The 27,040-nt window shown below is 44.4% G+C and overlaps 1 protein-coding gene across 2 annotated transcripts in view; it reads right to left on the reverse strand.

Moving 5' to 3' along the window:
• Window positions 1-27,040, reverse strand: part of LOC120940965 (osteocalcin 2-like) — a 194,125-nt gene that overhangs the window by 68,651 nt on the left and 98,434 nt on the right. For both annotated transcript variants that reach the window (XM_040354156.1, XM_040354145.1), the window contains one exon: window positions 7,589-7,749. In XM_040354156.1, coding sequence (XP_040210090.1) covers window positions 7,589-7,749 — 161 coding nt within the window. The remainder of the gene's footprint in view (window positions 1-7,588; window positions 7,750-27,040) is intronic.

Raw genomic sequence — 27,040 nt, forward strand, 5'->3', positions numbered from 1 at the left:
CTCTCTTATCCCCCAAGGGTTTCTTTGGCAGAGCTTCCTTTAGAACATCCTCATCGCGTCCAACACCTTAGACACTGGGGAAAAAACTGAGGTACTTCCCTTAGGGGAGGAGTTATATGGAGGGGAACTTGTCTTCATTGGTTGTTCCAGTGTCCAATCACCTCTGGTGACCATACAACCCACTATGTAATGAATAGAGGCTCTGTGTCCTGTGGTGTACGATAAAGAAACTACATTTTTTACATTTTGCTATAATCTCCCCCCCCCCCCCAAAAAAAATGTCTGCATCAGTTTAGGTATTCTTCTACATATATTTGGTAAAAAAAAAAATATTGCAATAAGCGGATATTGATTGGTTTGCGCAAAAGTTATAGTGTCTACATCATTGTGACTGCAACATTGTGGCGGACAGATCGGACATTTTTGACACTCTTTTGGGACCAGTGACATTATTACAGTGATCAGAGCTAAAATAGCCACTGATTAATGTATAAATATAAACTGGGTTTGAATGACAGCAGTGGGAGTCAATGGCACCGCTGCTGTGTTTCAGCCAATCAAAAGAGATAGTCCTGGATGGATGAGCCATTCGTGGACATTGCTGGATAGAGAGGGGGCTCAGGTAAGTATTAGGGGGGCTGCTGCACACAGTAGGCTTTTTAGCTGAATTAATTCAGGTAAAAAACCTTCTGACTTTACAACCCCCTTTAAACCTGTGAAAATATAAACCTGTAATATCAAACAGAAAACATACAAAACATCCATTATAAATAAAGTATAGTCCATAAAACATCTATAAATCCATGATTAGATACCCAAGGAGCAAATGAAAATCATCCTGCAATGAAGTCGTGCAGGGATGTTGGATTCAAAGTCGAGGCAGTATTAACCCAGCCTTAAGATTACTGTAAAGTCTGAAAGTGTTTTCAAATAATCCAACCTGGACTACTGTCCTTATATATGAATATGGATCATAGATGGATACATCAAGGTGGAAATCTCATATGCATGGAAAAATAGGCCAACAATCGTACATCAAAAGTACAATTTTAAACAAAATATAAAGGGTTACAAATACAAAGGCATGGGTCATTATGTCATAAATCCCACAAAATGCTACAGACTCACACTTCGGTGCCACAAACCGGGCACTCCCATAGCTCAAAAGCATCTAAACATGATGACATCTCTGGGAACCCACCCTATGAGTTTCGTCTGAATGACTTTTCTCAGGTGCTCCTGAGGAATAACATGCTGACATCCTGTTTTTTTTAGAACTCATTCATGGTCATCCTACACATCTACAAGCTTACTGTATTTACATTAATCACAACTGTCCCAAAAAGTTCACTATAATTTGAATCTCATATGTTGAACATGTGCAAGTACCCCCAGCTGATGTCTGTTGAACCTTTGATTTAATGTACAAATCAATCAACTATACTCTTTCAAAGAAAAGCAATTTAAATTACCCATAAAACTCAAAATATTGCCCATCTTTTATAAACAAGATATAAAACATCCACAAAATATGTAACTATTTCCAGAGCTTATCAGAACTGAATATATTACACACATTCACAGTTATGAGGGAAAATATTTTTCACATACGGCAGATTTCCTGTCAACAGACCTTAGGAGGGATATTGCCTGCAATGTTTGATGATGTGGAAGAACAGATTGCATTTCATAACACTGTAAATAGTGTACAAATATGTCAAGGTTTTTAAAGGTATAGTTCTATACTAAGTGTTAGCGCTCTTGTTTTGGGTCGTGAATTTAATTCACACCAGTGATCTCTGCATGCAATTATGCATTCTCCTTCTGTTTGTATGGGTTTCTTTTATACCTGGTATTTGTGCTAGCTGGCACCTGGGTAAGTGTACCTGTATATGTACTGGCAGAGACTCTGGCCCGGATTCTCGTACCAGTTACGCCGGCGTATCTCCAGATACGCCGTCGTAACTCTGAGTCCGAGCCATCGTATCTATGCGCCTGATTCTTAGAATCAGTTACACATAGATTTGTATTAGATCCGACCGGGGTAAGTCTCTTACGCCGTCGTATCTTAACTGCATATTTACGCTGATTTACGCCTAGAAATATGTAAATCAGCTAGATACGCCAATTCACGAACGTACGCCCGGTCGACGCAGTACAGATACGCCGTTTACGTTAGGCTTTTCCCAGCGTAAAGTTACCCCTGCTATATGAGGCGTACATGAGGCGTACCAATGTTAAGTATGGACGTCGTTTCCGCGTCAAATCTTGAAAATTTTACGTCGTTTGCGTAAGTCATTCGCAAATAGGGCTGGGCGTCATTTACGTTCACGTCGAAAGCATTGGCTTCTTGCAGTTTAATTTGGAGCATGTGCACTGGGATACTTTCACGGACGGCGCATGCGCCGTTCGTAAAAAGCATCATTTACGTGGGGTCACATTAAATTTACATAACACACGCCCACATCTACCACATTTGAATTAGGCGGGCTTACGCCGGCCTATTTACGCTACGCCTCTGCAACTTTGGTTTGAGAATACGGCACTTGCCTGTCAAAGTTGCGGAGGCGTAACGTAAATAGGATACGTTACGCCCGCACAAAGATACGTGGTTCTACGTGAATCCGGGCCAGTGACTGTAAGCCTGTGTAGGGCAAGGACTGATGTGCAAGGTTTTAAGTAAAGTAAAACCTTGGTCTGAGAGTAACTTGCTTTGAGAGCAATTTGCAAGACAAGCAAAATCCTTTAATACATTTTGACTTGATAAACAAGCGATGTCTTGATATACAAGTAGCGTCATGTCACAACTGAGTATAAAAGAGAAGAGAGGCGCCTCTAAGTGTAGAAAAATGGTTACATTTAATAAAGGTACAACTTCAATTTAGCAACTCACATGGTTGATGATTAAAACGGGCACATCTAATGCCCTGTACACACGATCGGTTCATCTGAGGAAAACGATCTGATGGATTTTTTCATCAGATATCCGATGAAGCTGACTTTCATCAGTCTTGCCTACACACCATCATTTAAAAAAAAACGATCGTGTCAGAACGCGGTGACGTAAAACACAACGACGTGCTGAGAAAAATGAAGTTCAATGGATTTCCCCACAGACGATCGTTTTTTTTATCATTTTTTTTAACCATCAGATAATTTTAAAACAAGTTCCTAGTTTTTTCACCGATGGATAAAAAACCGATGGGGCCCACACACGATCGTTTCGTCTGATGAAAACGGTCCATCAGACCGTTTTCATCAGACGAACTGATCGTATGTACGCGGCATAAGTATGCAGGCATCTGGGGTAAAGCAATCCACATAGACCATCATCCGCACCGCCATTAACTTCAACACTGCATTTCACAAGCAACTTCAAGTCTCGCTTTCAGATCGCTCTACTGCAGGGTAGTCTTCCCGGTCATGATTGCAGACTGACATCGGTAAGAGCCGGCGGTGCAAAGGTCTATGTAGACAGCTTTACCCTGTATGCCTGCATACTTAGATGTGCCTGTTTTAATTATCAACCATGTGAGTTGCTAAATGTTGTACCTTCATTAAATGTACCAATTTCCTACACTTAGAGGCTCCTCTCCTCTCTTTTATACTCTGTAGCTCCTGCTGGATTTTGCTTCTAATCCCCTTGTGGAGGCTGCCATGTGTGAATGAATATTTTACATATCATATTGCTATAATCTTTTTATATGGACTATAAACTGAAAGACCTATAAATAAATGGTTGTGGAATGAATCATGTGAGTTTTTATTATTTCTTATAGGGAAATTCGCTTTGATATACGAGTGCTTTGGATTACAAGCATATTTCCATAACGCATTATGCTTGCAATACAAGGTTTTACTGTAGTTCCTAAAATACTGCATATGTTGTTAGCATTTTATAAATAAAGTAAATGCAGGTAATTGTTCCTCTGTGGTAACAGGGATCTAAAGTTTAAGCTGAAAATGATCAAGCTGTGTATTATATTATCCCAGCTGAATTTTTGTTTTTGAGAAGAGATTGCTCATGTTCCTTTTTCCGAGTAAAACTTTCTCTGGGGTAAATGATCAACATCCCAAGCAGGCATATGAGACATGACTATATTTCTAGTAGTAGCAACTATGTGACATAAGTTCAGAGGGCTGACAGTGATTTAGTCTCCACTAGCATATGTGTGAAGGCCATTGCTGCAGAGCGCCTGGATGAATTAGATTCCGTGCATCATCACTGTGAGAGTTGGCTGGATGATAAGATAAGCGTTTTGACTCCAGCATTGCACAGCATATTATACTACAAAATGCTCGTCCAGCCTAGCACACCATCAGCTTCTGTATTCATGTCCAAACTGCTACAAAGTTACACAGAATTAAGAAAGACATTGTAAATAAATACAATTATAATAATGAATAGTTCTGTCAGGAATGTTGTGCAGCAGGTGCTCATTCTTGTTCAGCAGGTGCTTATTCCCATTCAGCAGGTGCTCATTCCCATTCGGCAGGTGCTCATTTGGGCACATGCGCGTACACGTAGGCGTGCACATGCATCCACAGATTCTGGCGCCCAGCAGCCTATTTAAACTGAGAGTCTGCCTGACTTCAGTGCTGGATTGTCTTCAGCTTGGATTCCTGCATTCCTGATTCTAAGCCATGTCCTGCTAATCTTGTTCCTGACCCGGCTACGTCTGACACCTCTCTGGTATAACCCCTGCCTGCTGTTTCTGCTTCTTGCTTATGCTACCGACCCCGGCTTGCATTTATGACTACGTCTCCACTTCCTGATTTGGTACCCCACCGCCAGCACGTTACTGAAATAAAAAAAAATATGGTAGTCATGATTGAAAAATCAATGCCTTTGACAGCACTTAGTTGGAATTCTGCCTTGACCCTAAAACCCCCCCAAAAAACAGTTATAGCCAGATTCAGAAAGACTGGCTTAACTTTGTGCAGGCGTAGCATATCGCATATACGCTACACCGCTGTAAGTCAGAGAGGCAAGTGCTGTAATTCACAAAGCACTTGCCTCCTAAGTTACGGCGGCGTATCGTAAATGGGCCGGCGTAAGCGCGCCTAATTCAAATTGTGAAGAGGTGGACATGTTTTATGTAAATAAACCATGACCCCACGTAAATTACGTTTTGAACGAACGGCGCATGTGCCGTCCATGGACGTATCCCAGTGCGCATGCTCCAAATTACGCCGCAAGGACTTATTGGTTTCGACGTGAACGTAAATCACGTCCAGCCCCATTCACGGACGACTTACGCAAATGACGTAAAATTTTCAAAATTCGACGCGGGACCGACGTCCATACTTAGCTAGGCCAGCTTTTTGGTGGAATAACTTTACGCCTGAAAACGCCTTACGTAAACGGCATATCTTTACTGCGACGGGCAAGCGTATGTTCGTGAATAGGCGTATCTCGCTGATTTACGCATTCTAGGCGTAAATCAGCGTTCACACCCCTAGCGGCTGGCCTAAATAGAAAGCTAAGGTACGACAACGCAGTGTATCTCATTTTGAGAATACACTTAAAGATACGACGGCTTAGATTCAGAGTTACGATGGCGTATCTACTAATACGCCGGCTTAACTCTTTCTGAATCTAGCTATAAGTTGTTGGGGACTTTTTGTCACCAATCTGAGAAAGTCTTGTCTCATAAAGAGACACTGTACTAACAGAAAGGAGATATGTCATATCAATGTGGTAGCAATAAAGATAAGTAAAACAAAAAGCTTAACCACTTCAGCCCCGAGCCTGTTTTTCAGACTCAGTGTTTACAAGTTAAAAACACGTTTTTGCTAGGAAATTACTTATAACCCCCAAACATTATATATATATATTTTTGTAACACCCTAGAGAATAAAATGGCGGTCATTGAAATACTTTTTGTCACACCGTATTTGCGCAGCGGTCTTAGAAGCGCACTTTTTTGGAAAAAATTCACTTTTTGAATTAAAAAATAAGACAACAGTAAAGATAGCCCATTTTTTTTTATATTGTGAAAGATAATTTTACACTGAACTGTTGGTATAAAGATATGAAACCGCCCCTAATATCCTGTACCACCACTGCGCCTTGACTGCTACGTCTGTGCAAATTAATCCTTGTTTGCAACTTCTGTCCAATTTCTAACACATGAATATGCTTTGACCTAACCATTGTAGCTCTGGCTCTATTTTTGGGGTCGTTGTCCTTCTAGAAGGTGAACCTCCACCCCAGTCTCAAGTCTTTTGCAGACTCTAACAGGTTTCCTTCCAAGATTTCCCTGTATTTGGCTCCATCCATCTTCCTATCAACTCTGGCCAGCTTCCCTGTCCCTGCTGAAGAAAAGCATTCCCACAATATGATAATGCCACCACCATGTTTCACGTTGTGGATGGTGTGTTCAGGGTGATGTGCAGTGTTAGTTTTTCACCACACATAGCATTTTGCTTTTGGGCCAAAAAGCTAAATTTTGGTCTCATTTGACTAGAGCACCTTCTTCTACATGTTTGCTGTGTCCCCCACATGGCTTCTCGTGATGATGGATTAAACAGTGCTCAAAGCTTTGGCTATTTTTTATAACCTAACCCTGCTTTAAAATTCTCCACAACTTTATCCTTGACATGTCTGGCGTATTCCCTGGTCTTCATGATGCTGTTTGTTCACTAAGGTTCTCTAACAAACCGTTGAGGGCTTCACAGAACAGCTGTATTTATACTGAAATTTAATTACACACAGGTGGACTCCATAGGTGTGCGCAGCCTATTGCATTAGGGTGTGCACCCCAAAGCTCAAACATATTTGCATGTGTATATACAGTATACTGATGGTGTCAGCAGAGAGGTGGACGGTGTCAGTAGGGCAGAGATTGGTGTCAGTAGGGCAGTGGACAGTGTTAGTAGTTTTTTATTTTTTATTATATATTTATTTTATTTTAGGAGCCCCATTAGGGAGCTTTGGTGAAATATCAGGGGTCTATTTCTGTGCATTACTGCATGTTTAAAGCAGTATATTCCAGTTACTGCACGTTTAATGCAGCATATTTCTGTGCATTAGTGCACGTTTAACGTTGTATATTTCGGTGTGTTATGTGCCATTTAATGCTGTATTTTTCTGTGCGTTACTGCATGTTTAGCGCAGTATATTTTGATGCAATCTGCACCACACAGGGTGATTAGGGTGTGCCCAGGCACACCTGGCACACCCTGTGCGCACGCCAATGGTGGACTCTATTTACTAATTAGGTGACTTCTGAAGGCAATTGGTTGGTTCCACAAGATTTTAGTTAGGGGTATCAAAGTAAAGGGGGCTAAATACAAATAAACACCACACTTTTCAGATATTACATAGTTACATATTTACAAATATTAATTTGTAAAAAAAACTTTGAAAAGCATTTATCATTTTCCTTCCATTTTACAATTATGTGCCACTTTGTGTTTGTTCTATCACTTAATATCATAAAATACATTTATGTTTTTGGTCATAACATGACAAAATTTGGAAAATTTCAAGGGGTATGAATACTTTTTCAAAGCACTGTAAGATAAATTGATAAATAGATAGATAGATAAAGTTTGTTCTGTACAGCCAACATAGACTTCTTACCTGCTGATCAGATAATCTCTCACAATAGGATGTGGTCTCAGTCTCATTCAGGAGATCGTACTCGCAGTCCTCTTCTGAATAAAGTAGCGGAGACCATCTGTTTTCAGAGAAACACCAATCTGGGCTTGTCTTTTTTGTGCTTCTATCTGAGTGGTAATTATCTGTATGTTAAAATGGGGGAATTATTATTCAGGGAATGTCAAACATTAGACAAGAGAGAAAATATATGTTCTAATGGAATAGTAAAAAACGATTGAATAGCTGGGTATGTCACTTTCTTTGTGAACGTTTGTTGCTTTATAGATTTTTTCCACTTTTTATTAGAGAATGTGCCATGTCCCCCCCCCCCCCCCAATAGGAGACTTATTTTACATTTCCTCACTTTAGAGTATTATTTTAGCAGAGTTCTTCACTAAAGGCACTTAGATAATAACTAAAGCCGGTGTTCCGTCATATTAGGCGACCCGTCAGAATTGGTAACGGAAGTGACGTTTCGTCGCCGCCATCTTGCTACACCCCACACTCCACCATAGTAAAGATACACTGAGAAGGGGCAAGAGTATTTAATTTTACACTTTTTTTTAACAGTAAACTGAGTTGATATAGTGAATAACAGTACTTAAAACTCCATCTGACTGTACATGTTGAATTTTAAAAGCAGCAAATTTCAGTCCAATTAGCAAACCTGTGAGATTAGCAAGCTTGCTGCTGCTTTTAAAATTCAACATGTTAACGATCAGATTGAGTTTTAAGTACTGCATTTCACTATATTAACTCAGTTTACTGTTAAAAAAAGTGTAAAAAGCAAGACTCCGGTGGGTGTAACAAGATGTCTGCTTAACCCCTTCTCAGTGTATCTTTACTATGGTAGAGTGTGAGGTGTAGCAAGATGGCGGCGACGAAACGTCACTTACGTTACCAATTCTGACAGGTCACCATATCTGACGGAACACCTGCACAGTTAATTTAAACGTCAACTACCCTAAAATCTTTATTAGTAGTAGCATTTTTTTTTTTTTTTTTGCATATGCAGTGTGAATGTTATTCATAGCATTTTTAAAAAAAAAAATGGGGTGAATTCATCAAAACTGGAGCAGATAGAATCTAGAGCAGCTGTGAATAGAAACCAATCAATTTAAAATCTTCAGCTTGTTCAGTTAAAGTGACATAAAAGTTAGATTTTTTATTTATTTTTTAATAAAACAGATACAGATAACATTACATACAAGTAATTTTGAAGCACTTTTTTTCAATAAATGTTACTTATTAAGTTATCCCTCAGATGCTCTGACACACTCCGTGTTTTATGTCTGTCCACTGTGCACCAGTCACTTATGAGTCTCCTATATGCGTATGCTCCTTCCCTGTACTACGAGCAGTCACTGCAAAAGCTGCACACATGGGGGAACATGAGAGGAACACACACAGCAAAAGCCTCGGTGATTCACCATTGTGTGGAAGGACGGAAGTTGTTTTTGTTATGTGTGTCCCTTCCGTGCTCTGTGTGTGTGCCACGCTCACAGAAGCTGCATGCAGACATACCTCCCAACTTTTTGAGATGGGAACGAGGGACACTTATTAGCAAAAGTATGTAGGCACAGGACACACCCCCTACCATGCCCCTTTACCACTTGGCGACCATCCACCGCAGTTAAACTGTGGCAAGGTGGCTCGGCTGCACGAATTGCCATACTGGTATGTCGTTTCACGCACTAGCCTGTGTGTGAGTGCCGATTGGCCAGCGAGGGAGCCAATCACCAGGCTCAGCCGACGTGATGTCTGCCGCCCACCCGTGATCGTTTCCCACAGAGGCAGAATGAGGATCTGCCTATGTAAACAAGGCAGTTACCAGTTCTGACAGGGATGACACAAAGATCTTGTCTTCCTGCTGTGCAGGAGGATAGATTTTGGTGTTGTCCCAGTCAGACCGTCTCCCATACAGTTAGTAAACACACCCAGAAAACACTTAACCCCTTGATCGCCTCTGATGCTAACCCCTTCCCTGCCAGTGTCATTTATACAGTGATCACTGCATATCTTTAGCACTGATCACTGTAAGAATGTCACTGGTCCCAAAAAAGTGGCAAATTTAAGGGTAAGATCAGAGTCTAGTTAGACTATGATCCAGATTGTTAAGTGCAAAACAGGGTCTCTGCCTCAGCTTAGCTTAGCTGTGCTGCGGGCTCATTCTGTTGTACTGGGTCGAGGTTTTGGGTGCTCTTTCCTAGCAGCCAATCAGGAGGGTTTGACCTCGCTGTGCATGCTGGGGAGGGGTATTTATGGGCCAGATGCCATTGGTTCTGGTTCTTCTTCGTCCAGTGTGGCACCCACCTTTAGGGTGGCCACATCACAGCGTTATGGCCTACCTGGCCGGGGCGTGCGTGCCACGCAGTGTTCCTGGTTCCGGGGGCCATGCTGGCCCAGAGCATCTGAACAGCGACGGGGACCCAGTGATGAACTGGGTTCCCACCTTTGAGGATCCCAAGCTATATTTGCTGTTCGGTGGGGAGTCAGTCTGAGGAGCACCATTGAGAGGCTGGCGGTCCAAAAGGGCCTGGACAAACCACCGGGGATCGAGGTACCCGGACACTGAGGGATTGATCACCTGTCAGTCGGTACCTGGGCGACAAGTTGAAGGAGATCCAGGCGTAACTTATCTAAGAAGGGATATCTCCAAGAATTCAATCCAGAAAGGGCATGTGGCAGAGGTATCTTTCTGAGGCTCACCGAGGAGGTCTGTGGCAGAGACTTTTCCTCAAGTTCAAGTTCATCAAGGAGGGTCTGTGGCAGAGACTTTATCCTACAATTGTCCGTGTGATACTGGCCAGGCCAGTGAGAGAGGCCTGTCTGGGTACGCTAAACCCACTCCGGCAGGAGTGGCGCAGAGAAGTGTTACGCTTTGGAGCAGGACTGTTTCCCTATCCTCACGCCTGAATCTGCTATTCTCCCTTCTTCTTCAACTTTACTTTCCTCACCACAAGTTTATTGTTTTTACCCGGCTGGGTAATAAAGAGCACAGCAAAGAGCACCTTTCGTGGACATTCCTTTACTTCTGTTTGAAGATAAATTTTCGCGCCAAAAAAATGTGGAACATAGACTTGATTACTAAATAAAATTAAAATAAAGCTGCTCCCCTAAAAATATAAAAAGGCGATACCTCGTTAAATTTTAGTGAATGTGTGGTAAGTAGGGGGCGCTATTACAACAAAATATGTGTCTTGGCAAAATGACAAAAAATAATGTTGAATAAATCAATTGGTGGAAGGATTTTGAAGCACTGTCGTTCATGAGAAGATTGCATGTTTACTTTTCTGGACTATTGCAAATATTCACTCCTATATTTATCAGTGGTTCATTATTATCATTGAAATATATGGACATTATTATTATCACTAAAAAATATTTTTTTTCTTGATTTTTGGTTTTGGGAGCACATCACTCTTGCAATAGAGGTTCTCTTGTGGATCCTATTTCTTTCACTATTGACCTACGGGTCTTTGTTATTTTATGTGTTTATTGTTTATTTTCTAATAGACATCACATGAGTTTTGTAATTGCTATCACTATTGAATGGTTGATTTATTCAACATTATTTTTTGTCATTTTGCCAAGACACATATTTTGTTGTAATAGCGCCCCCTACTTACCACACATTCCTTTACTTCTACTGTATGCAATACACATCATTCAACCGTAGGAATTCGGAGGAGCCATGAGGTAATGTGCCGCCCAAACATCCAGCATCTCCTCCGGGGTATTGCTACACTAGTAAAACATTTTTTTTATAAATCTGTCCCCTATTTTGTAAACACTATGGGCCAGATCCACAAAGAAGTTACGCTGGCGTATCTATTGATATGCCGCGTAACTTCTAGTTTGCTCCGGCGTATCTTTGTTTTGGGTCCACAAAACAAGATACGCCTGAAGCTGGGCTAGATCCGACTGGCGTACATCTTGGTACGTTGTCGGATCTAAGGTGCATATTTACACTGGCCGCTAGGTGGCGTTTCCGTCGATTTCCGTGTCGAGTATGCAAATTAGCTAGATACGGCGATCCACGAACGTACGTCCGGCCGGCGCGTTTTTTTACGTTGTTTCCGTAAGGCTTTTTTCGGGGTATAGTTACCCCTGCTATATGAGGCGTATCCTATGTTAAGTATGGACGTAGTTCCCGTGTCGAATTTTGAAAATTTTACGTCGTTTGCGTAAGTCGTTCGCGAATAGGGCTTTGCGTAGAATGACGTTCACGTCGTAAGCATTGGCTTGTTGCGGGTTAATTTTGAGCATGTGCACTGGGATACCCCCACGGACGACGCATGCGCTGTTCAAAAAATGTAATTTATGTCGGGTCAAGTAAAATTAACATAAAACACGCCCACATCTTTAACATTTGAATTTGACCAATTGTTTCCACAGGGAGATAGGAGGAGGAGTAGGCTTACGCCGGCCCTATAACTTTTGCACAAACCAATAAATATACGCTTATTGGGATTTTTTTCATCAGAAATATGTAGCAGAATACATATTGGCCTAAACTGATGAAAAAATAAGATTTACATTTATTTTTATTAGGTATGTTTTATAGCAGAAAGTAAAAAATATATATATATATTTTTTTTTCATTTATAGCGAGCAAAAAAAAAACGCAGAGGTGAACAGATATCGCCAAAAGAAAGCTCTATTTGTGGGGGAAAAAAGGACATCAATTTTATTTGGGTACAGCGTCGCAGGATTGCGCAATTGTCAGTTAAAGTAACGCAGTGCTGTATCGCTATATAAACAGTGCAGGGTTGCGCTACGTACTGAGTGCAGGGTTGTGTGGTGGGGGAAAGTGTGATAGAGGGAGGGGGGAGAAGAAGTAGGGGGAAGAGAAGAAGGAGGGGGGAAGAGAAGGAAGGGGGAGGAGAAAAAGGGGGGAGAAGGGTGGGGGGAGGGGTGAGAGAGATCCTAGCCCTGTCTACAGTCCCTTTTGTGGGAAGGTGTGTGTGTGTGACACAGTACCTTCCATGCGGTGTGCAGAGCCCGTTCTCATAGCACGGTGGTCGCAGAGCTGCTCCATCCAGTGTATCTTCTGCTGTCTCTGGCTGCCTGCACCTCCTACCCGCCAAAAATAATCTCTGGTCAGCCTGTCCAGATCAGTCCTGGGCTGGGAGGTCTTCAATGCTTTTCTCCCTGCTCCAGGGGCCAAGCAATCGGTTCTGGCCACCCTCATGGCTGTTCATCCCTGCCGCCTCTCCCTGGACCTGCTGCCACTCTCAGTCTTCATGTTAATCCAGAGCAGCACCAAATTGGTCAGGCTGCCCCTGGGTCCACAGAGTACCAGAGGGGGGAGGTGGATTCAGCAGCGCTTAGATCGAGATCGCCATGCAGGAAGACATGAGCATCGCCAGCTTAAAAAAAGCCCCAGCATGCCCCTGACAATAATTTCAATGGAGCCAAGTGCTGAAACATGTTCCAGCTCTTGACTGCTCCAGGACATTACTATGATTGGCCCAGATCCTGGGACATAGATCCATTTCCGGGACGGTCCCGGAAAATCTGGGTCGGTTGGGAGGTATGTGATGCTTAGGATACAGTCCACATCCAGAGCATAGGGGAGTGCCGCCTGCCATGGGAGCAGAAGACTGAGTAAGTAAAAGTGCTTTTACTCACTCCTAGAATAAATGAGCAGAAAACCCTTGTAGTTACTGCAAGGTAAAAACTTCATGTTTCCACGGAGTTGGGCTTTAAAGAAAGTTTAATTCAAAGAAATTGCAGCATTTATGTGTCTCCCAGTACATTCCTATGAATGTCCAAATTGAACCTGTACTGAACCTAGCTTAGAAATGATTCTGCGAACAATATATTATGATATTATTTCTATATGGTATAATTTTTGATTCATAGTTTAGAGTCTAATTCTGTTCTAAAGCACAAGAACATATTCATAATAAATATATGATAAACTAGTTAATAAAAAAAGTAGTATTTCCAAGCAGTATATTTCCATTTGGCTGGTGATTGTAGCAGTTCCTTCTTTCTCCTCCGTGTGTCACTGCTGTGGTGAGAACCGTATGTCTCTGCGCTGACCCAGAATTAAGCTTCGCCTTTAATGTTGCAATATTCTGCCAGCACCATTGAGTAATCAACGTGTATAACTCCTCAATAACACTACAATTCCGCAAGCAAGAGGTTGTGAGAAGTTCAGCGGTTCCACTCTTGCAAACAGTTTTTATGGAGCAGTTCTGTGCTAGCCTGTGGAAGAGCCATTAATAATTGCTGCGAATGGAAGCATTGATTAAATATCCACAGTAATGGAAAAGCAAACGGGAACAGGTGAAATGACATATTTTTGGCCATTTGTTACACTAGGGTTTGCAGGACCTTTTCTATGAGTAAAACAATATATTTAGAAGTGTGAAAAAAAAAAGTCATATGAAAACACGTACGTTTACAATATATATAGGGCAAACGATGGGCTACATGTGTAAGAATCACAGAAGATTAAAAGTGAATGCATTGCTCTAAGCAAGTAAGAGATAGATATATTTTTTCCTCCTCCTTATGGTGCTCTTGCAGCGCCATTCATTGCTTATGGCACCCCAAACCCAGAAAGCAAACGCACAACAAACATGACAATGTGTGGTTAAAAAAAAAAAGCGGGAAGCTTAATGCTAAAAAAGGTGCGTGAGCTACTTTATTGCATTTGTTGCACATAGGACAATGTTATTTCTCTTACACAAGGTGCAGTAAAGTAAATATCACAAATATTCTTATTTCACATATTGAATGCTGATAATTTTCTGAAGCTTTAGCCTGGATTCACACATATGCGAACACAGACATCGCATGTGATTCGCACCGCATTGCTATGCTGATTGCATCCGAAGTCTGTGCAATGATGGCTGAACTCGCATTGAATTTGCGCAGAGACTTTTTTTCCCGTACGGGAATCGGATCGCATGGGTGTTCACTCCCATGCAATTTGATTGCTGTCCGAATCCACAGTTCGCACTCAGGGCCGGATTCCAGACAAGGCCAACAAGGCCAGGCCTCGGGGCGGCAGTATGTGCAGGGGCGGCACTGTGGCGGAGAGGACACTTTCACCACTTTCACTTCGGGAGTTCCCCCCTGTCATGTCACGGATGGTGAGAGGAGAGAAAACTAAGGGAAGAGGTGGTGAGCACCCCCCAGTTCTCTATGCAATTTTCGGCAGCAGCACCCCCCCACCTCTCAATGTCATATTTGGCAGCAGCACCCCCCCCTGCTTCTCAGTGTCCTGCGGATAATGTCCCCCCTGTACTGCGCAGGTGGGGGCGGCATTGAAGGACCTGGCCTTGGGGCGGCAAAGGGAGTAAATCCGGGCCTGTTCGCACTGCGATCTGTGAACTGGGCTGGGGTCTTTACCTTTGTATTGACATCCGCATCGGTTCGCAGAGGGCAGTGTGATCTTCCTGCAAGGGAAATAGTGTGAACCCAGGCTTAACCTCTTGTTAACTGTGTAACACATATACAGTGCTCAGCATAAATGAGTACACCCCAACAGATTTGTCAGAAAACTTTTGCTTTCCTTTCAGAATCAACATTTTCTATGGGACATTATACTACAAAATGCGCCCACAAATGCGGGCCATTGAGTGCAACCAAAATTTGTTAATTTGCACACAAGCTCCCTCAAACTCAATGGCTCCAAGACAGAATTTCTTCTCCTCCACGCAAACCGAAAGACGAAAGCTGAGACTTCATGGACACCACCCACCATCCTTGGACACATGATCACCCCAAACACCAAAGTCAAAAGTCGCGGAGTCATCTTTGACTCTGAAATGTCGATGGATGCACAAATAGGATCAGTAGTCAGCGGATCTCACCATCTCCTCCGGCTGCTGCGTAGACTCATCCCCTTCATCCCAGAAGAGGACATAGCAGAAGTAGTTGGAACTATCATCATTGCCCGACTCAACTACGCAAACTCCCTTTATATCGGACTACCTAAATATCAGATTTTGTGTCTACAAGTCGTCCAGAACACGACAGCCAGACTGGTAACGGGGGAAAAACCCTGGGCATCCATCGCCCCTTCATTGGCTGACCGTAAAGGATTGGGTCACATTCAAGACCCTCTGTCTTACCCACAAGTGCACACAAGGAAACGCTCCTCAATACCTGTGCGAGAAAATAAAGCATTACACCCTTAATCGCATTCTCTGATCAACCAACCAAAACCTTCTCCACATCCCCAAGTCCCGCTACAAATCAAAGGGAGAACAAAGTTTTGCAGTCCAAGGACCAGGACTATGGAACGCTCTACCCACAAACATCTGCATGGAAGAAAACCATCGGGCCTTCAGGAAAAAACTTAAGGCCTCGTACACACCACCGGATCTATCCGCTGGAATTGATCCGCGGATAAATCCGGTCGTCTGTACGGCCTAGCGGATATTTATCCGCGGACATTTCTCGGCCCGATCGATTTCAAGTGGATATACATTTCTTAGCATGCTAAGAAATTTATCCGCTTGAATCGGGTCCAGCGGATTGATCCGGTGGTCTGTACAGACTCACCGGATCAATCCGTCCGCTCCCCTCCCTCGCATGCGTCGTAATGATTCGACGCATGCGTGGAAGTACTTGCCTTCCAGCGTCGCGCACGTCGCCGCGTCATCATCGCGGCGACGGCGCGACACGTCACCGCGGATTAATTCCGCGCGGATTTTGATCCGATGGTGAGTACAAGCCATCGGATCCAAATCCGGAGGAGGAATCTCCACTGGAAACGGTCCGGCGGACCGTTTCCAGCGGAGATCCCCTTTGTATGTACGGGGCCTCAGACTCATCTCTTCTGAAGGATCAGCACGACACTGGATGGAAATAAGCGCCTTGAGGCGATTCAGTTCGCATTTGTAGCGCTATACAAGTTATTTACTCACTCACAAAAAAAAGTATTTTTTCTAACAAGTTCATTCAAGATCATGTTGCAAAAATAAATACACCCCACTGAAAGCTAATTTTAGACAGCAAAATCCTAATTAACAAGAATTCAACTAGAGGTGAGTGTAATTATTCATTAAACAGGTGTCCGGCAGACAGTTGATTATAAAAAGGCATTACTTAACAAATAAAACCCCTTCTCATTTCATACTGTCAGCAATGGCACCGCATGGAAGAGAAATGTCACAAGGCCTGAGAAAGAAAATGATTTCTTTACACAAGAAAGGTGAAGGCTACAAGAAGATCACCAAAGCTTTACTTATCAGTCAGAATACTGTAGCAAAAGTGATACAGAAAATGTGGGGTTCATCTCAAGGCCCAAACATACATGCCTCTCTCTGAAGCCTCAGCTGCACGTGGCAGTGAATGAATAGAAAGTGCTCTGTGCTGAGCGGTTTCTTGTTCATTTACAAACTGAAGCAAAGTAACCACAATTTACTATGCTTCAGTCATGAATGAACACAGTGAGTGAGTGTGTGTGCTGTGTTAATTTAGAAAAGGAAGGCACTGGTAAATGACTTGTGGACCAGGTGATGATGTGCTGAGGTGCTGCAACAAGTTTGGCATTTCACTCAGCCTCTGATGGTGCTGAGATTATTAATGAATCTTAAGGAGTGAACAGGTTGGGGGATAACCTAACGGGAATGGAGACTATGGTGACAAAACAGAGGATCAGAATAAAGGAATATTCTACACTTCTATACTTTTTCTCCTGGATATGATTGCAGATTATATTGCTATTGTTTGTCTATTATAGACCCATCCAGTGCACATCACCATATCATCAAGTTAATGGCCAGCAATACCACCAGTGTTCAGCAAGATTTTTGGCTCCCAGGTGTCTTTTATACAGGCAACAAGCTGAGATTAGGAGCACTCTCTTAAAGGGAGTGCTCCTAATATCAGGTTGTTACCTGTATAAAAGACACCTGTCCACCAAAGCAATCAATCAGATTCCAATCTCTCCACCATGGCCAAGACCAAAGAGCTGTCCAAAGATTTCAGGGACAAGATTGTAAACCTACACAAGGCTCCAATGGGCTACAAGACCATCGCCAAGCAGCTTGGTGAGAGAGTGACAACAGATGTGATTATTTGCAAATGGAAGAAACGCAACATAACTGTCAATCTCTCTCAATCTGGGGGTTCCATGCAAGATCTCACCTTGTGGACCTTCAATGATAATGAGAATGGTGAGGAATCAGCCCTGGACTACATGGGAGAATTTTGTCAATGATCTCAAGGCAGCTGGGACCATAATCACCAAGAAAACAATTGGCAACACTACGCCATGAATGACTGAAATCCAAAAGTGCCCGCAAGGCCCCCCTGCTCAAGAAAGCACATGTAAAGACCCGTCTGAAGTTTGCTAATGAACTTCTGAATGATTCAGAGGAGAACTGGGTGAAAGTGTTGTGGTCAGATGTGACCAAAATCAAGCTTTTTGGCATCAACTCAACTTGCGTCTTTGGAGGAGGAAGAGTGCTGCTTATGACCCCAAGAACACCATCCCCACTGTCAAACATGGAGGTGGAAACATTCTGCTTTGGGGGTGTTTTTGGGAAAGAAAAATTCTAGAAAAAAGGGGGGTTGCCATCCGGGGCCCCCTTTGAACAAATTCTGTGAAGAACTCCTGTTCTCTGAAGGCCTCCATTATTTCTGAAAGTCAAAATTAAGCAAAAAAAGCTAATGTCAGTCAAGCCTTAGCTTTCTCCCCATATCTAACCCACAAACTCATCCACTGATCATAAAGTCCAAAATCAAGTTTCGTATCGTCGTACTGCACGATCGTTTTTCCAACGTTTTCTACCGACTGTGAACGATGTTCTCACTCACGCAATATCCCTTTATACACTGCGCATGTGAGAAGCTCCGCACGTTTCCCCGCACACAGGCAATACAACACGTTAGAGCACTGCAGCTAGCACAATCTACTGCCTGGCAAATAGGAATAGCTGATCTAGCTAAGCTATACAGTGTATAAATTTATGTACAACTCCTAGGATGTATATATATCCTCTACACACTGTGGGCTAGATTCAGATAGCCCGGCTTAATTTCCTGCGGGGCGTAACGTATCTCAGATACGTTACGCCGCCGTAACTTAGGGCATAAGTTCCGTATTCATAAAGAACTTGCGCCCTAAGTTACGGCGGCGTAGCGTATGTGGTCCGGCATAAGCCCGCCTAATTCAAATGTGGATGATGTGGGCATGTTTTATTTAAATCAATTGTGACCCCACGTATTTGATGTTTTTTACGAACGGCGCATGCGCCGTTCGTGAAAGAATCCCAGTGCGCATGCTCAAAATTACGCCGCAATTCGTCAATGCTTTAGACGTGAACGTAACTTACGTACAGCCCTATTCGCGAACGACTTACGCAAACGACGTAACATTTTCAAAATTCGACGCGGGAACGACGTCCATACTTAACATAGGATACGCCTCATATAGCAGGGGTAACTTTACGCCGGAAAAAGCCTAACGTAAACTACGTAAAAAAATTGCGCCGGGCAGACGTACGTTTCTGAATCCGCGTATCTATCTAATTAGCATTTTCCTCGCGTAAATCAACGGAAGCGCCATCTGCTGCTTCTGAACAATATGCTCCAGTGGCAGGACCCCATGAATCTAGCCCTGCTAGGGCACTAGTACCTCCCGCAGCAGTACCACCCCCACTCTTCAGCCTACCTTCCTATGCTGACCCAGCAGGTTCTATTTGGGATGGTCCTGATGAGAGGAGTAGAATTCAGGACCTACGGGACCTGATAACCTGGAATCCGGGGCCCGGCCGTATGCTGCCGGATGCTCCGCTCAGGTATGCCTCGTTTACCCCCTCGCAAGCATCCACCCTAGTAGTTTCCCTCCCTGACCCTGAGAGACAGCCTATGCCGTTCTACCGTCGGATTGCACAGATCCAAAAGACATACTCGTCGGCATGGAATGATTTAGCTAGCTTATGTAAAATTAAAGCAGGTGATGCATACTGCCCCATAATGGATAAACATTTTAATAATGCCCAGTTAGAGACCGAGGTCTCATATAACTCGGGGGTTGTATTTTGTGACCAGTTACAGGAATGGGCTAGGGGTAAATTAGCAGATCAGGCAACTAGCATTCAGGATGTGACACAAGACCTGGCGGAGTCAGTGGAAAATTTTTACATGAGACTCACTCAGGTCTTTACTGATCTAGGATTCTCTTTACATACCAAAGCCCATTATCAAATGCTGTCAAGTGCTTTTGTAGCAGGTTTGAAAGAAATGATACGGAAGGGACTGATAGTGGCCCGTCCAGAGTATAGGACATTACCCTTAGAAGCCCTATTGCCTGTCGCAAAAGGTCTGGAAATACAACAACCACTCCAAGAGGTGACACCCTTAATGACTGTGACTCCCACCCAACCACTAACTGTGACTTCCACCCCGACAATGACTGTAACTCCCAACCAACCACTGACTGTGACTCCCGCCCAACCACTAACTGTGACTCCCAAACCGCCACTGACTGTGGCTCCCAGCCAGCCCCATGTTATTTGCTTTAATTGTGGGATTCCGGGTCACTACAGGAGGAATTGTAGGGCCCCCCAACAGCCTAGAAGATACACCCTCAGTATGACCGTGGGTATGATCAGAACCCGAACTTCAGGTATGATCAGTACCCGGACTCCGGGTATGATCAGTACCCAAACTTCAGGTATGATCAGCGCCCGAATGCCAGGGCTTTCCCTCCTCCTCGAGGGGAGCACCCGCAACCCCTCAAATATTAAACCGGCAAACCTGTGTCCTCTGCCTCCTTCCCTACCGATAATGGCCATGTTGACCCGGTCAAGGGTGGGTCCTCTAGCGAATGTTTTAATACCTATAGAGGTGATATAAATAAAGGTTGTTGGTTAGTTCACCTTTTTTATATGCAGCGATTATTATTTGGTTGTTTTTTTTGGTGTTATATATTTGATTATTTAGTAGCGCTGTAGTACATTTATATTTCTAATTCCTATAGAGGGACGCCCCACCCACTTCATAATAGACACAGGAGCTGCTCGAAGCGTCATACGGGAGGCAGAAATCCCTGACTCCTCCTACTTATCCTCCTATAGATGTGTCTTGTGTGGGAGAGGACTACCAGTCTCGGTCCAGCCCCCTCACAAGACCTCTACAGGTGGGTACTACCCCCGCATTGTTGGCAAGATTCACAGTCTCGAACACCTGTCCCCTCAGACTCTTGGGGGCGGATGTTCTTTTCAGGCTTCAGGTCTCCATTTTATATAATGCTGATGGGTCCATCTCCGTATCCACTGCTCTGAGTGAGGGTGACACATCAGCATTATGTTCCCACCCCATCCTGATGGCCCTGCAGGTTTTACCAACCCTATCCCTGACCATTTCCTTGATCAAATTCCTTCCTGCCTCTGGTCCACTGGTCCGGAGGATGTAGGTAGGTTGTCAGTTCCCCCAGTAGTAGTTCTTCTAAAACCAGGAGCTGTTCTTCCCAGAAGGGCACAATACCGCCTCAAACCAGTCCAGACTCAGGCGATTACTGAGCAAATTGAAGTCATGTTGGGGAATGGTGCCCTGATACCCTGTACTTCCCCTTGCAATACCCCTTTGTTTCCAGTTAAAAAGAAGACCCCCAAGGGCCACCCGGATAAGATTCGGTTGATACAGGATCTTAGAGCAGTGAACGAGGCCACCATTTTGGAGACACCACTTGTCCCCAATCCACACACTCTTCTGTCAGGGGTGCCCCCATCTGCAAAGGTTTTCACTGTCATTGATTTGGCGAATGACTTCTTTAGTGTGCCATTAGACCCCTCCTGCCAGTACTTGTTCGCATTTACCCACGCTGCAAAACCATATACTTGGGCATGTATGCCCCAGGGGGCACAGAACTCGCCCAACCAGTTTACCAAGGCCATGTCCCTAATCCTCACCAACTGGGATAACCCCCACCTGGACCTGGTTGTGGTTCTGCAATATGTGGATGACCTGCTCGTCTGTGCCCCCTCTCAGGAAACAGCGGAACAATCATCTGTGAGCCTCCTGGTGTATCTAGCTCAACAAGGATGCAAGGCCTCGAAAGAGAAATTACAGTGGTGCTCTTCCCGTGTTGTCGTCCTGGGACATTGCATATCTCATGGCGTGAAGCACATTACGCAACAACGCGCTGAAGCCATCCAAACCATTCCGCCCCCGGGTAACGCCAAGGCCCTGCATGCATTTTTGGGACTGATCTCTTATCGCAGAGCCTGGATACCTGTGGCTTCCCTTCTCATGCAGCCACTGTATGACAACCTGCGATGTGACCCTTTTGCGCTGTCCTAAGAAGCGATTACTAACTTTCACCTTTTGAAAAAGGCAATCAGCTCTGCTCCTGCACTCGGTCTCCCTGATTATGGAAAGCCCTTTCGCCTGTTTATTTCTGAGACCCAGGGCCACGCCTCGGGGGTGTTGACACAAAGTTATGGACTCCGTAACCGCCCCATCGGTTACTATTCAGCCCGCCTGGACCCAGTTGCCAGAGGAGGCCCATCCTGTCTCCGAGCTGTTTTTGCTGCCCAGGCCCTGTTGGACAAAACTTCAGATATTGTTCTGGGTTATCCCCTACAGCTGCTTGCCCCTCACGATATCTCTGCCATTTTGAATCAAGTGCAACCCAAGCATATATCCTCAGCCCGCCACCTCCGGTTACAATGCACTCTACTTCTGCCTGACAATGTCACACTACTTCGATGCCAGCAGCTCAACCCCGCTACTCTTCTTCCTCTTGTCCAAGGGGGGAATCATGACATGTCTCTGGACGAACAGGAAGAAGAGAATGATGCAGACTTACCTGCTCCTACCCCGGAAGAACATGATTGCTTTGAACTCATGAAGGCGGAAACCACCCATCTACCCTCTGTCCTGGATGCCCCGATCCCAGAGCCTCAACTCACCTTGTATGTTGATGGCTCCAGATTTGCAGATTTATTCGGCGATTACCATACAGGATATGCGGTTACCACAGAGACTACAGTTATGAAAGCCGCCTCGCTCCCAGCATCCATGTCTGCTCAAGAGGCTGAGCTTCATGCCCTTACAGTAGCCTGCCAGCTTGCAGAAGGACGAACAGCAAACATCTATACCGATTCGCGGTACGCACTGGGCGTGGCCCATGACTTTGGAGTGATATGGAAGACACAAGGCTTCTTGACTACAGTCGGTAGCCCAGTGAAGCATGGCAAGGCAATAGATGCGCTCCTGACAGCACTCCAACTCCCAGAACAAGTAGCAATACTCAAGATTAAAGCCCATGGAAAGATAACCACACCAGAAGCCAGAGGAAACCACCTGGCCGATGAAACAGCAAAACAAGCAGCCATGACCCCCTCAGGGGCTGAAACCACAGACTTCGTGGGTGTCAGGGATCGGATGGGAGACTGATTTGATGAGGTCGGCCTCTCTTATATCTCCTGTCCTTGCTCCGCTGAAGGTGAGACAGAGGAAGCCAAACGACAAGAGGGACACGAGTGCCTGGAGCCGGGGGTCCCGGGAGAACAGCTTGGCAGGGTTCAGCGGCCTGGAGCAGACTGTGATGAGTTGCGCAGGAACAGGTGATAGCCAGGCAGGTAACCGAGGGTTAACAGCAACCAGGAACATAGACAGGAGCAAGGTCTCAGGGATAGCCAGGTTCATCAGCAAGCGTGCAGTGAGGTACCGAATCATAGACAGAGCCAGAGTCAGGAACGGAGCCAGGTCAGGTATGGACATCAGTACAGGAACAGAACACAGAGCCAAGGTCAAGAGCAAGCCGGGTCAGAATACTGGGAAGACATACAGGATCAGAGCAGGATTCAGGAACAAGCTGAAGATCAGTCAGCAAGGCACAAGAGCCCAGACTCCCTTTAAATAGGCTGTCTGGCGCCAAACTGAATTAGGCTCGCATGTGTGCGCGCATGCCCGTATCTGTGCGCATGCGGGCGCCTGTGAGCCATTCTATGGCAAAGGCTATGCGCTTGCGCACGTCTATGTGCAAAACGTCTTACAGGAGTTCCCTGACAGTGGGGATATACCATCCACAGCCAGAAGTGGTAAATAAAGACCTACTTAAGAAAACTCAAACAGACGCTGCAGACCAAGAGAAAACTACATGGAATAAGATGGGAGCAGTACGGATGAATGAACTTTGGACTGTAGGAACCCGCCCATGTCTCCCCAGAGCTTTGTACCCAGCTGTGGTACAATGGGCCCATGGGCCAACCCATCTCTCAAAGACTTTGATGAACTTACTCATAAACAAACATTATGTAGCTCCAGGAATCACTACTTTAACTAATCAGTACTGCAAGTCCTGCCACACATGCCTAGCATGCAATCCTGGAAGGCTGGAGAAAACCCCCCAGAAACATTCAGCCAGACCACTCTACCCCTTCCAGAGGATACAGATTGATCACATACAAATGCCAAAGAGTGGTGGATTTGAGTATGCCCTGGTGGTGGTAGACATGTTCTCAGGATGGCCCAAGGCTTATCCAGTCGCAAATCAGACAGGGAAAACCACAGCTAAAAAATTACTTTTGGAGGTGGTTTGCAGATATGGGGTACCTGAGGTGATAGAGAGTGATCAAGGTCCTGTGTTCACTGCTACAGTTACAAAAGAAATATGGAAGGCCCTAGGTACCACATTAGCGTTCCACACGCCTTACCACCCTCAGAGTAGTGGGAAGGTGGAAAGAATGAACCAGACACTTAAAACCCGAATGTTGAAAATGGCCAAGGACTCCTATTTCAGGAGTACAAAAATTGTCAATGCTTTGATGATACGCATCTAGGGAACAGAGCCTGTGTATTGAGATTACATCGCGGCCATCTTGAGACCTATTTAGGTAGATTCAGAAAGAGTTAGGCCGGCTTATCTACAGATAAGCCGACCTAACTCTGAATCTGCACCGACCTATGTTTAAGTGTATTCTCTAACAGAGATACACTTAAACATATCTAAGATACGACGGCTTGTGCCGTCCTATCTTAGATTGCAAAGTTTCTGATGGCCGCTAGGTGGTGCTTCCATTGCGGCCGGCGTAGATTATGTAAATGAGCTTGTACGCCGATTCACGAACGTACGCACGGGCGCCGCAGTCGAATTATGTCGTTTCCGTAAGGCCTTAGGCGGCCTAAAGTTATTCCACCTATGAAGTGGAATAACAATGTTAAAGTATGGCTGCAGTTCCCGCCGCGAGGTTCGAATTTTTTACGTCGTTTGCGCAAGTCGTCCGCGAATCGGGAGTTACGTCGTTTACGTCCACGTCAAAATCAATAGGCCCGTACGGCGTATTTAGCCGCAATGCGCACTGGGAAATGTAGGCGCCCGGCGCATGCGCAGTAGCAAAAAACGTCAAAAAACGTGAGGTCAAGCCTCATTTCCATACAACACGCCCCCCTCCAACCAATTTGAATTAGGCGCCCTTACGCCCGCTCGTTTGAGGCTACGCCGCCGTAGATTAGCAGGTAAGTAGATTGAAAATCACTACTAGCCTAGCTAATTTACGGCGGTGTAGCCTAAACAGGCTAGGCTACGCCACCCTAAATTTATTCCAATCTAACTGAATCTACCTAAAAGTGTCTGAAATGTGTTTTCAGCTTGCACGGCTTACAGTGCCATCTCTGTGAGTTGTATACCTTACCTTTTTTTATATATAATTAAAAAATTTAAACGATGAGCACTAGATTTTGCCTTCCTTCCTTTGCATATCCATCATATCTGGTGAGATGATCAGGGTTTTTATCCCATGAGGATAAGAGCCGGTTCACACAGGGGCGACCTGTCAGGCGACTCAGCCGCCTGACAAGCCGCGGTCCGCTCTGTTCAATACAACCGTTCTAATAGCAGCGACACAAGTCGCTCCGACTTAGAAAAAGGTTCCTGTACGATTTTGGGGCCAATTGGGGCGACTTGCATTGACAGTCATTTTGCAAGTTGCCTCTCAAGTCGTCTTGAGATCGCCTTGCCAAGTCGCCCCCAAAGTCGTGCCGCCTGTGTGTGAACCGGCTCTAAGCGATTTAAAGGAGGAAAGTGACTACCTTTTTTGCACCATTGATGTATTGATTTTTTTTATTCACTTCAATCAGTCACAGATACCATATATAAACTTTCAATAATATAAGTTTATTGATTATCATTTTTAGTTACACTTTTATCATTATTGATGTTTTTCTTTTATAGCCCAGCACTGTTTTTTGATTATTTGCATCATTATACAATAATGCACGTGGCTGGTATGCTTTCCTCTTATGTTTGTTTATAGCCCCGGTTTACCCCCAGAATTGAAAAGGGCAGCAAAGCTCCAGTGCATACATGGGTAGTTAACCGCTAAACGACCGCCGCATGTACATATACGTCAGCAAAATGGCACAGACAGGCAGAACGATGTGCCCGCACGTCGCTGCCTAGGCGTGGGTCGGGGGTCCGATCGGGACCACCCCCGGTACATACGGCGGTCGTTAATCGTGTGGTCGCGATCCGGGATGAGGGGGCGGCTATTCGTTTCTAGCCACCCCCTCGCGATCGCTCCCCGGAGCTGAATAAATGAGAGAGCCGTCTGTAAAGACGGCTTCCCCGTGCTTCACTATGGCGGCTGCATCGATCGTGTCCTCCCTTTTATAGGAAGACACAATCGATGACGTCAGACCTACAGCCACACCCCCCTACAGTTGTAAACACACACTAGGTGAAACATAACTCCTTCAGCGCCCCCTGTGGTTAACTCCCAAACGTCAACTGTCATTTTCACAATAAACAATGCAATTTAAATGCATTTTTTGCTGTGAAAATGACAATGGTCCCAAAAATGTGTCAAAATTGTCCGAAGTGTCCGCCATAATGTCGCAGTCACGAAAAAAATCGCTGATCGCCGCCATTAGTAGTAAAAAATTTTTTTTTATAAAAATGCAATAAAACTATCCCCTATTTTGTAAACGCTATAAATTTTGCGCAAACCAACCGATAAACGCGTATTGCGATTTTTTTACCAAAAATTTGTAGAAGAATGCGTATCGGCCTAAACTGGGGAAACATTTTTTTTTATAGATTTTTGGGGGATATTTATTATAGAAAAAAGTAAAAAATTTTTTTTTCAAAATTGTCGCTCTATTTTTGTTTATAGCACAAAAAATAAAAACCGCAGAGGTGATCAAATACCACCAAAAGAAAGCTCTATTTGTGGGAAGAAAAGGACGCAATTTTGTTTCAGTACAATATTGCATGACCGCGCAATTACCAGTTAAAGCAGCGCAGTGCCAAATTGTAAAAACACCTCTGGGCATTTAGCTGCATATTGGCTTAAGTGGTTAAAGAGGGTTTATGCTTACAGTGTTTAATTTTGGGTGTTCAAGGTAGAAGATAGTACATTTTGGCCCACTGACCATTGGACTGCCAGTAAGATTGCTACTCCTATAGCGCAGACTTTTTGTGCCAGTACTGTGCAAAAGTTTTAGACGGTGTGA

The sequence above is a fragment of the Rana temporaria genome, chromosome 1 (assembly GCF_905171775.1).
Source record: "Rana temporaria chromosome 1, aRanTem1.1, whole genome shotgun sequence".
NCBI classification, from domain to species: domain Eukaryota; kingdom Metazoa; phylum Chordata; class Amphibia; order Anura; family Ranidae; genus Rana; species Rana temporaria.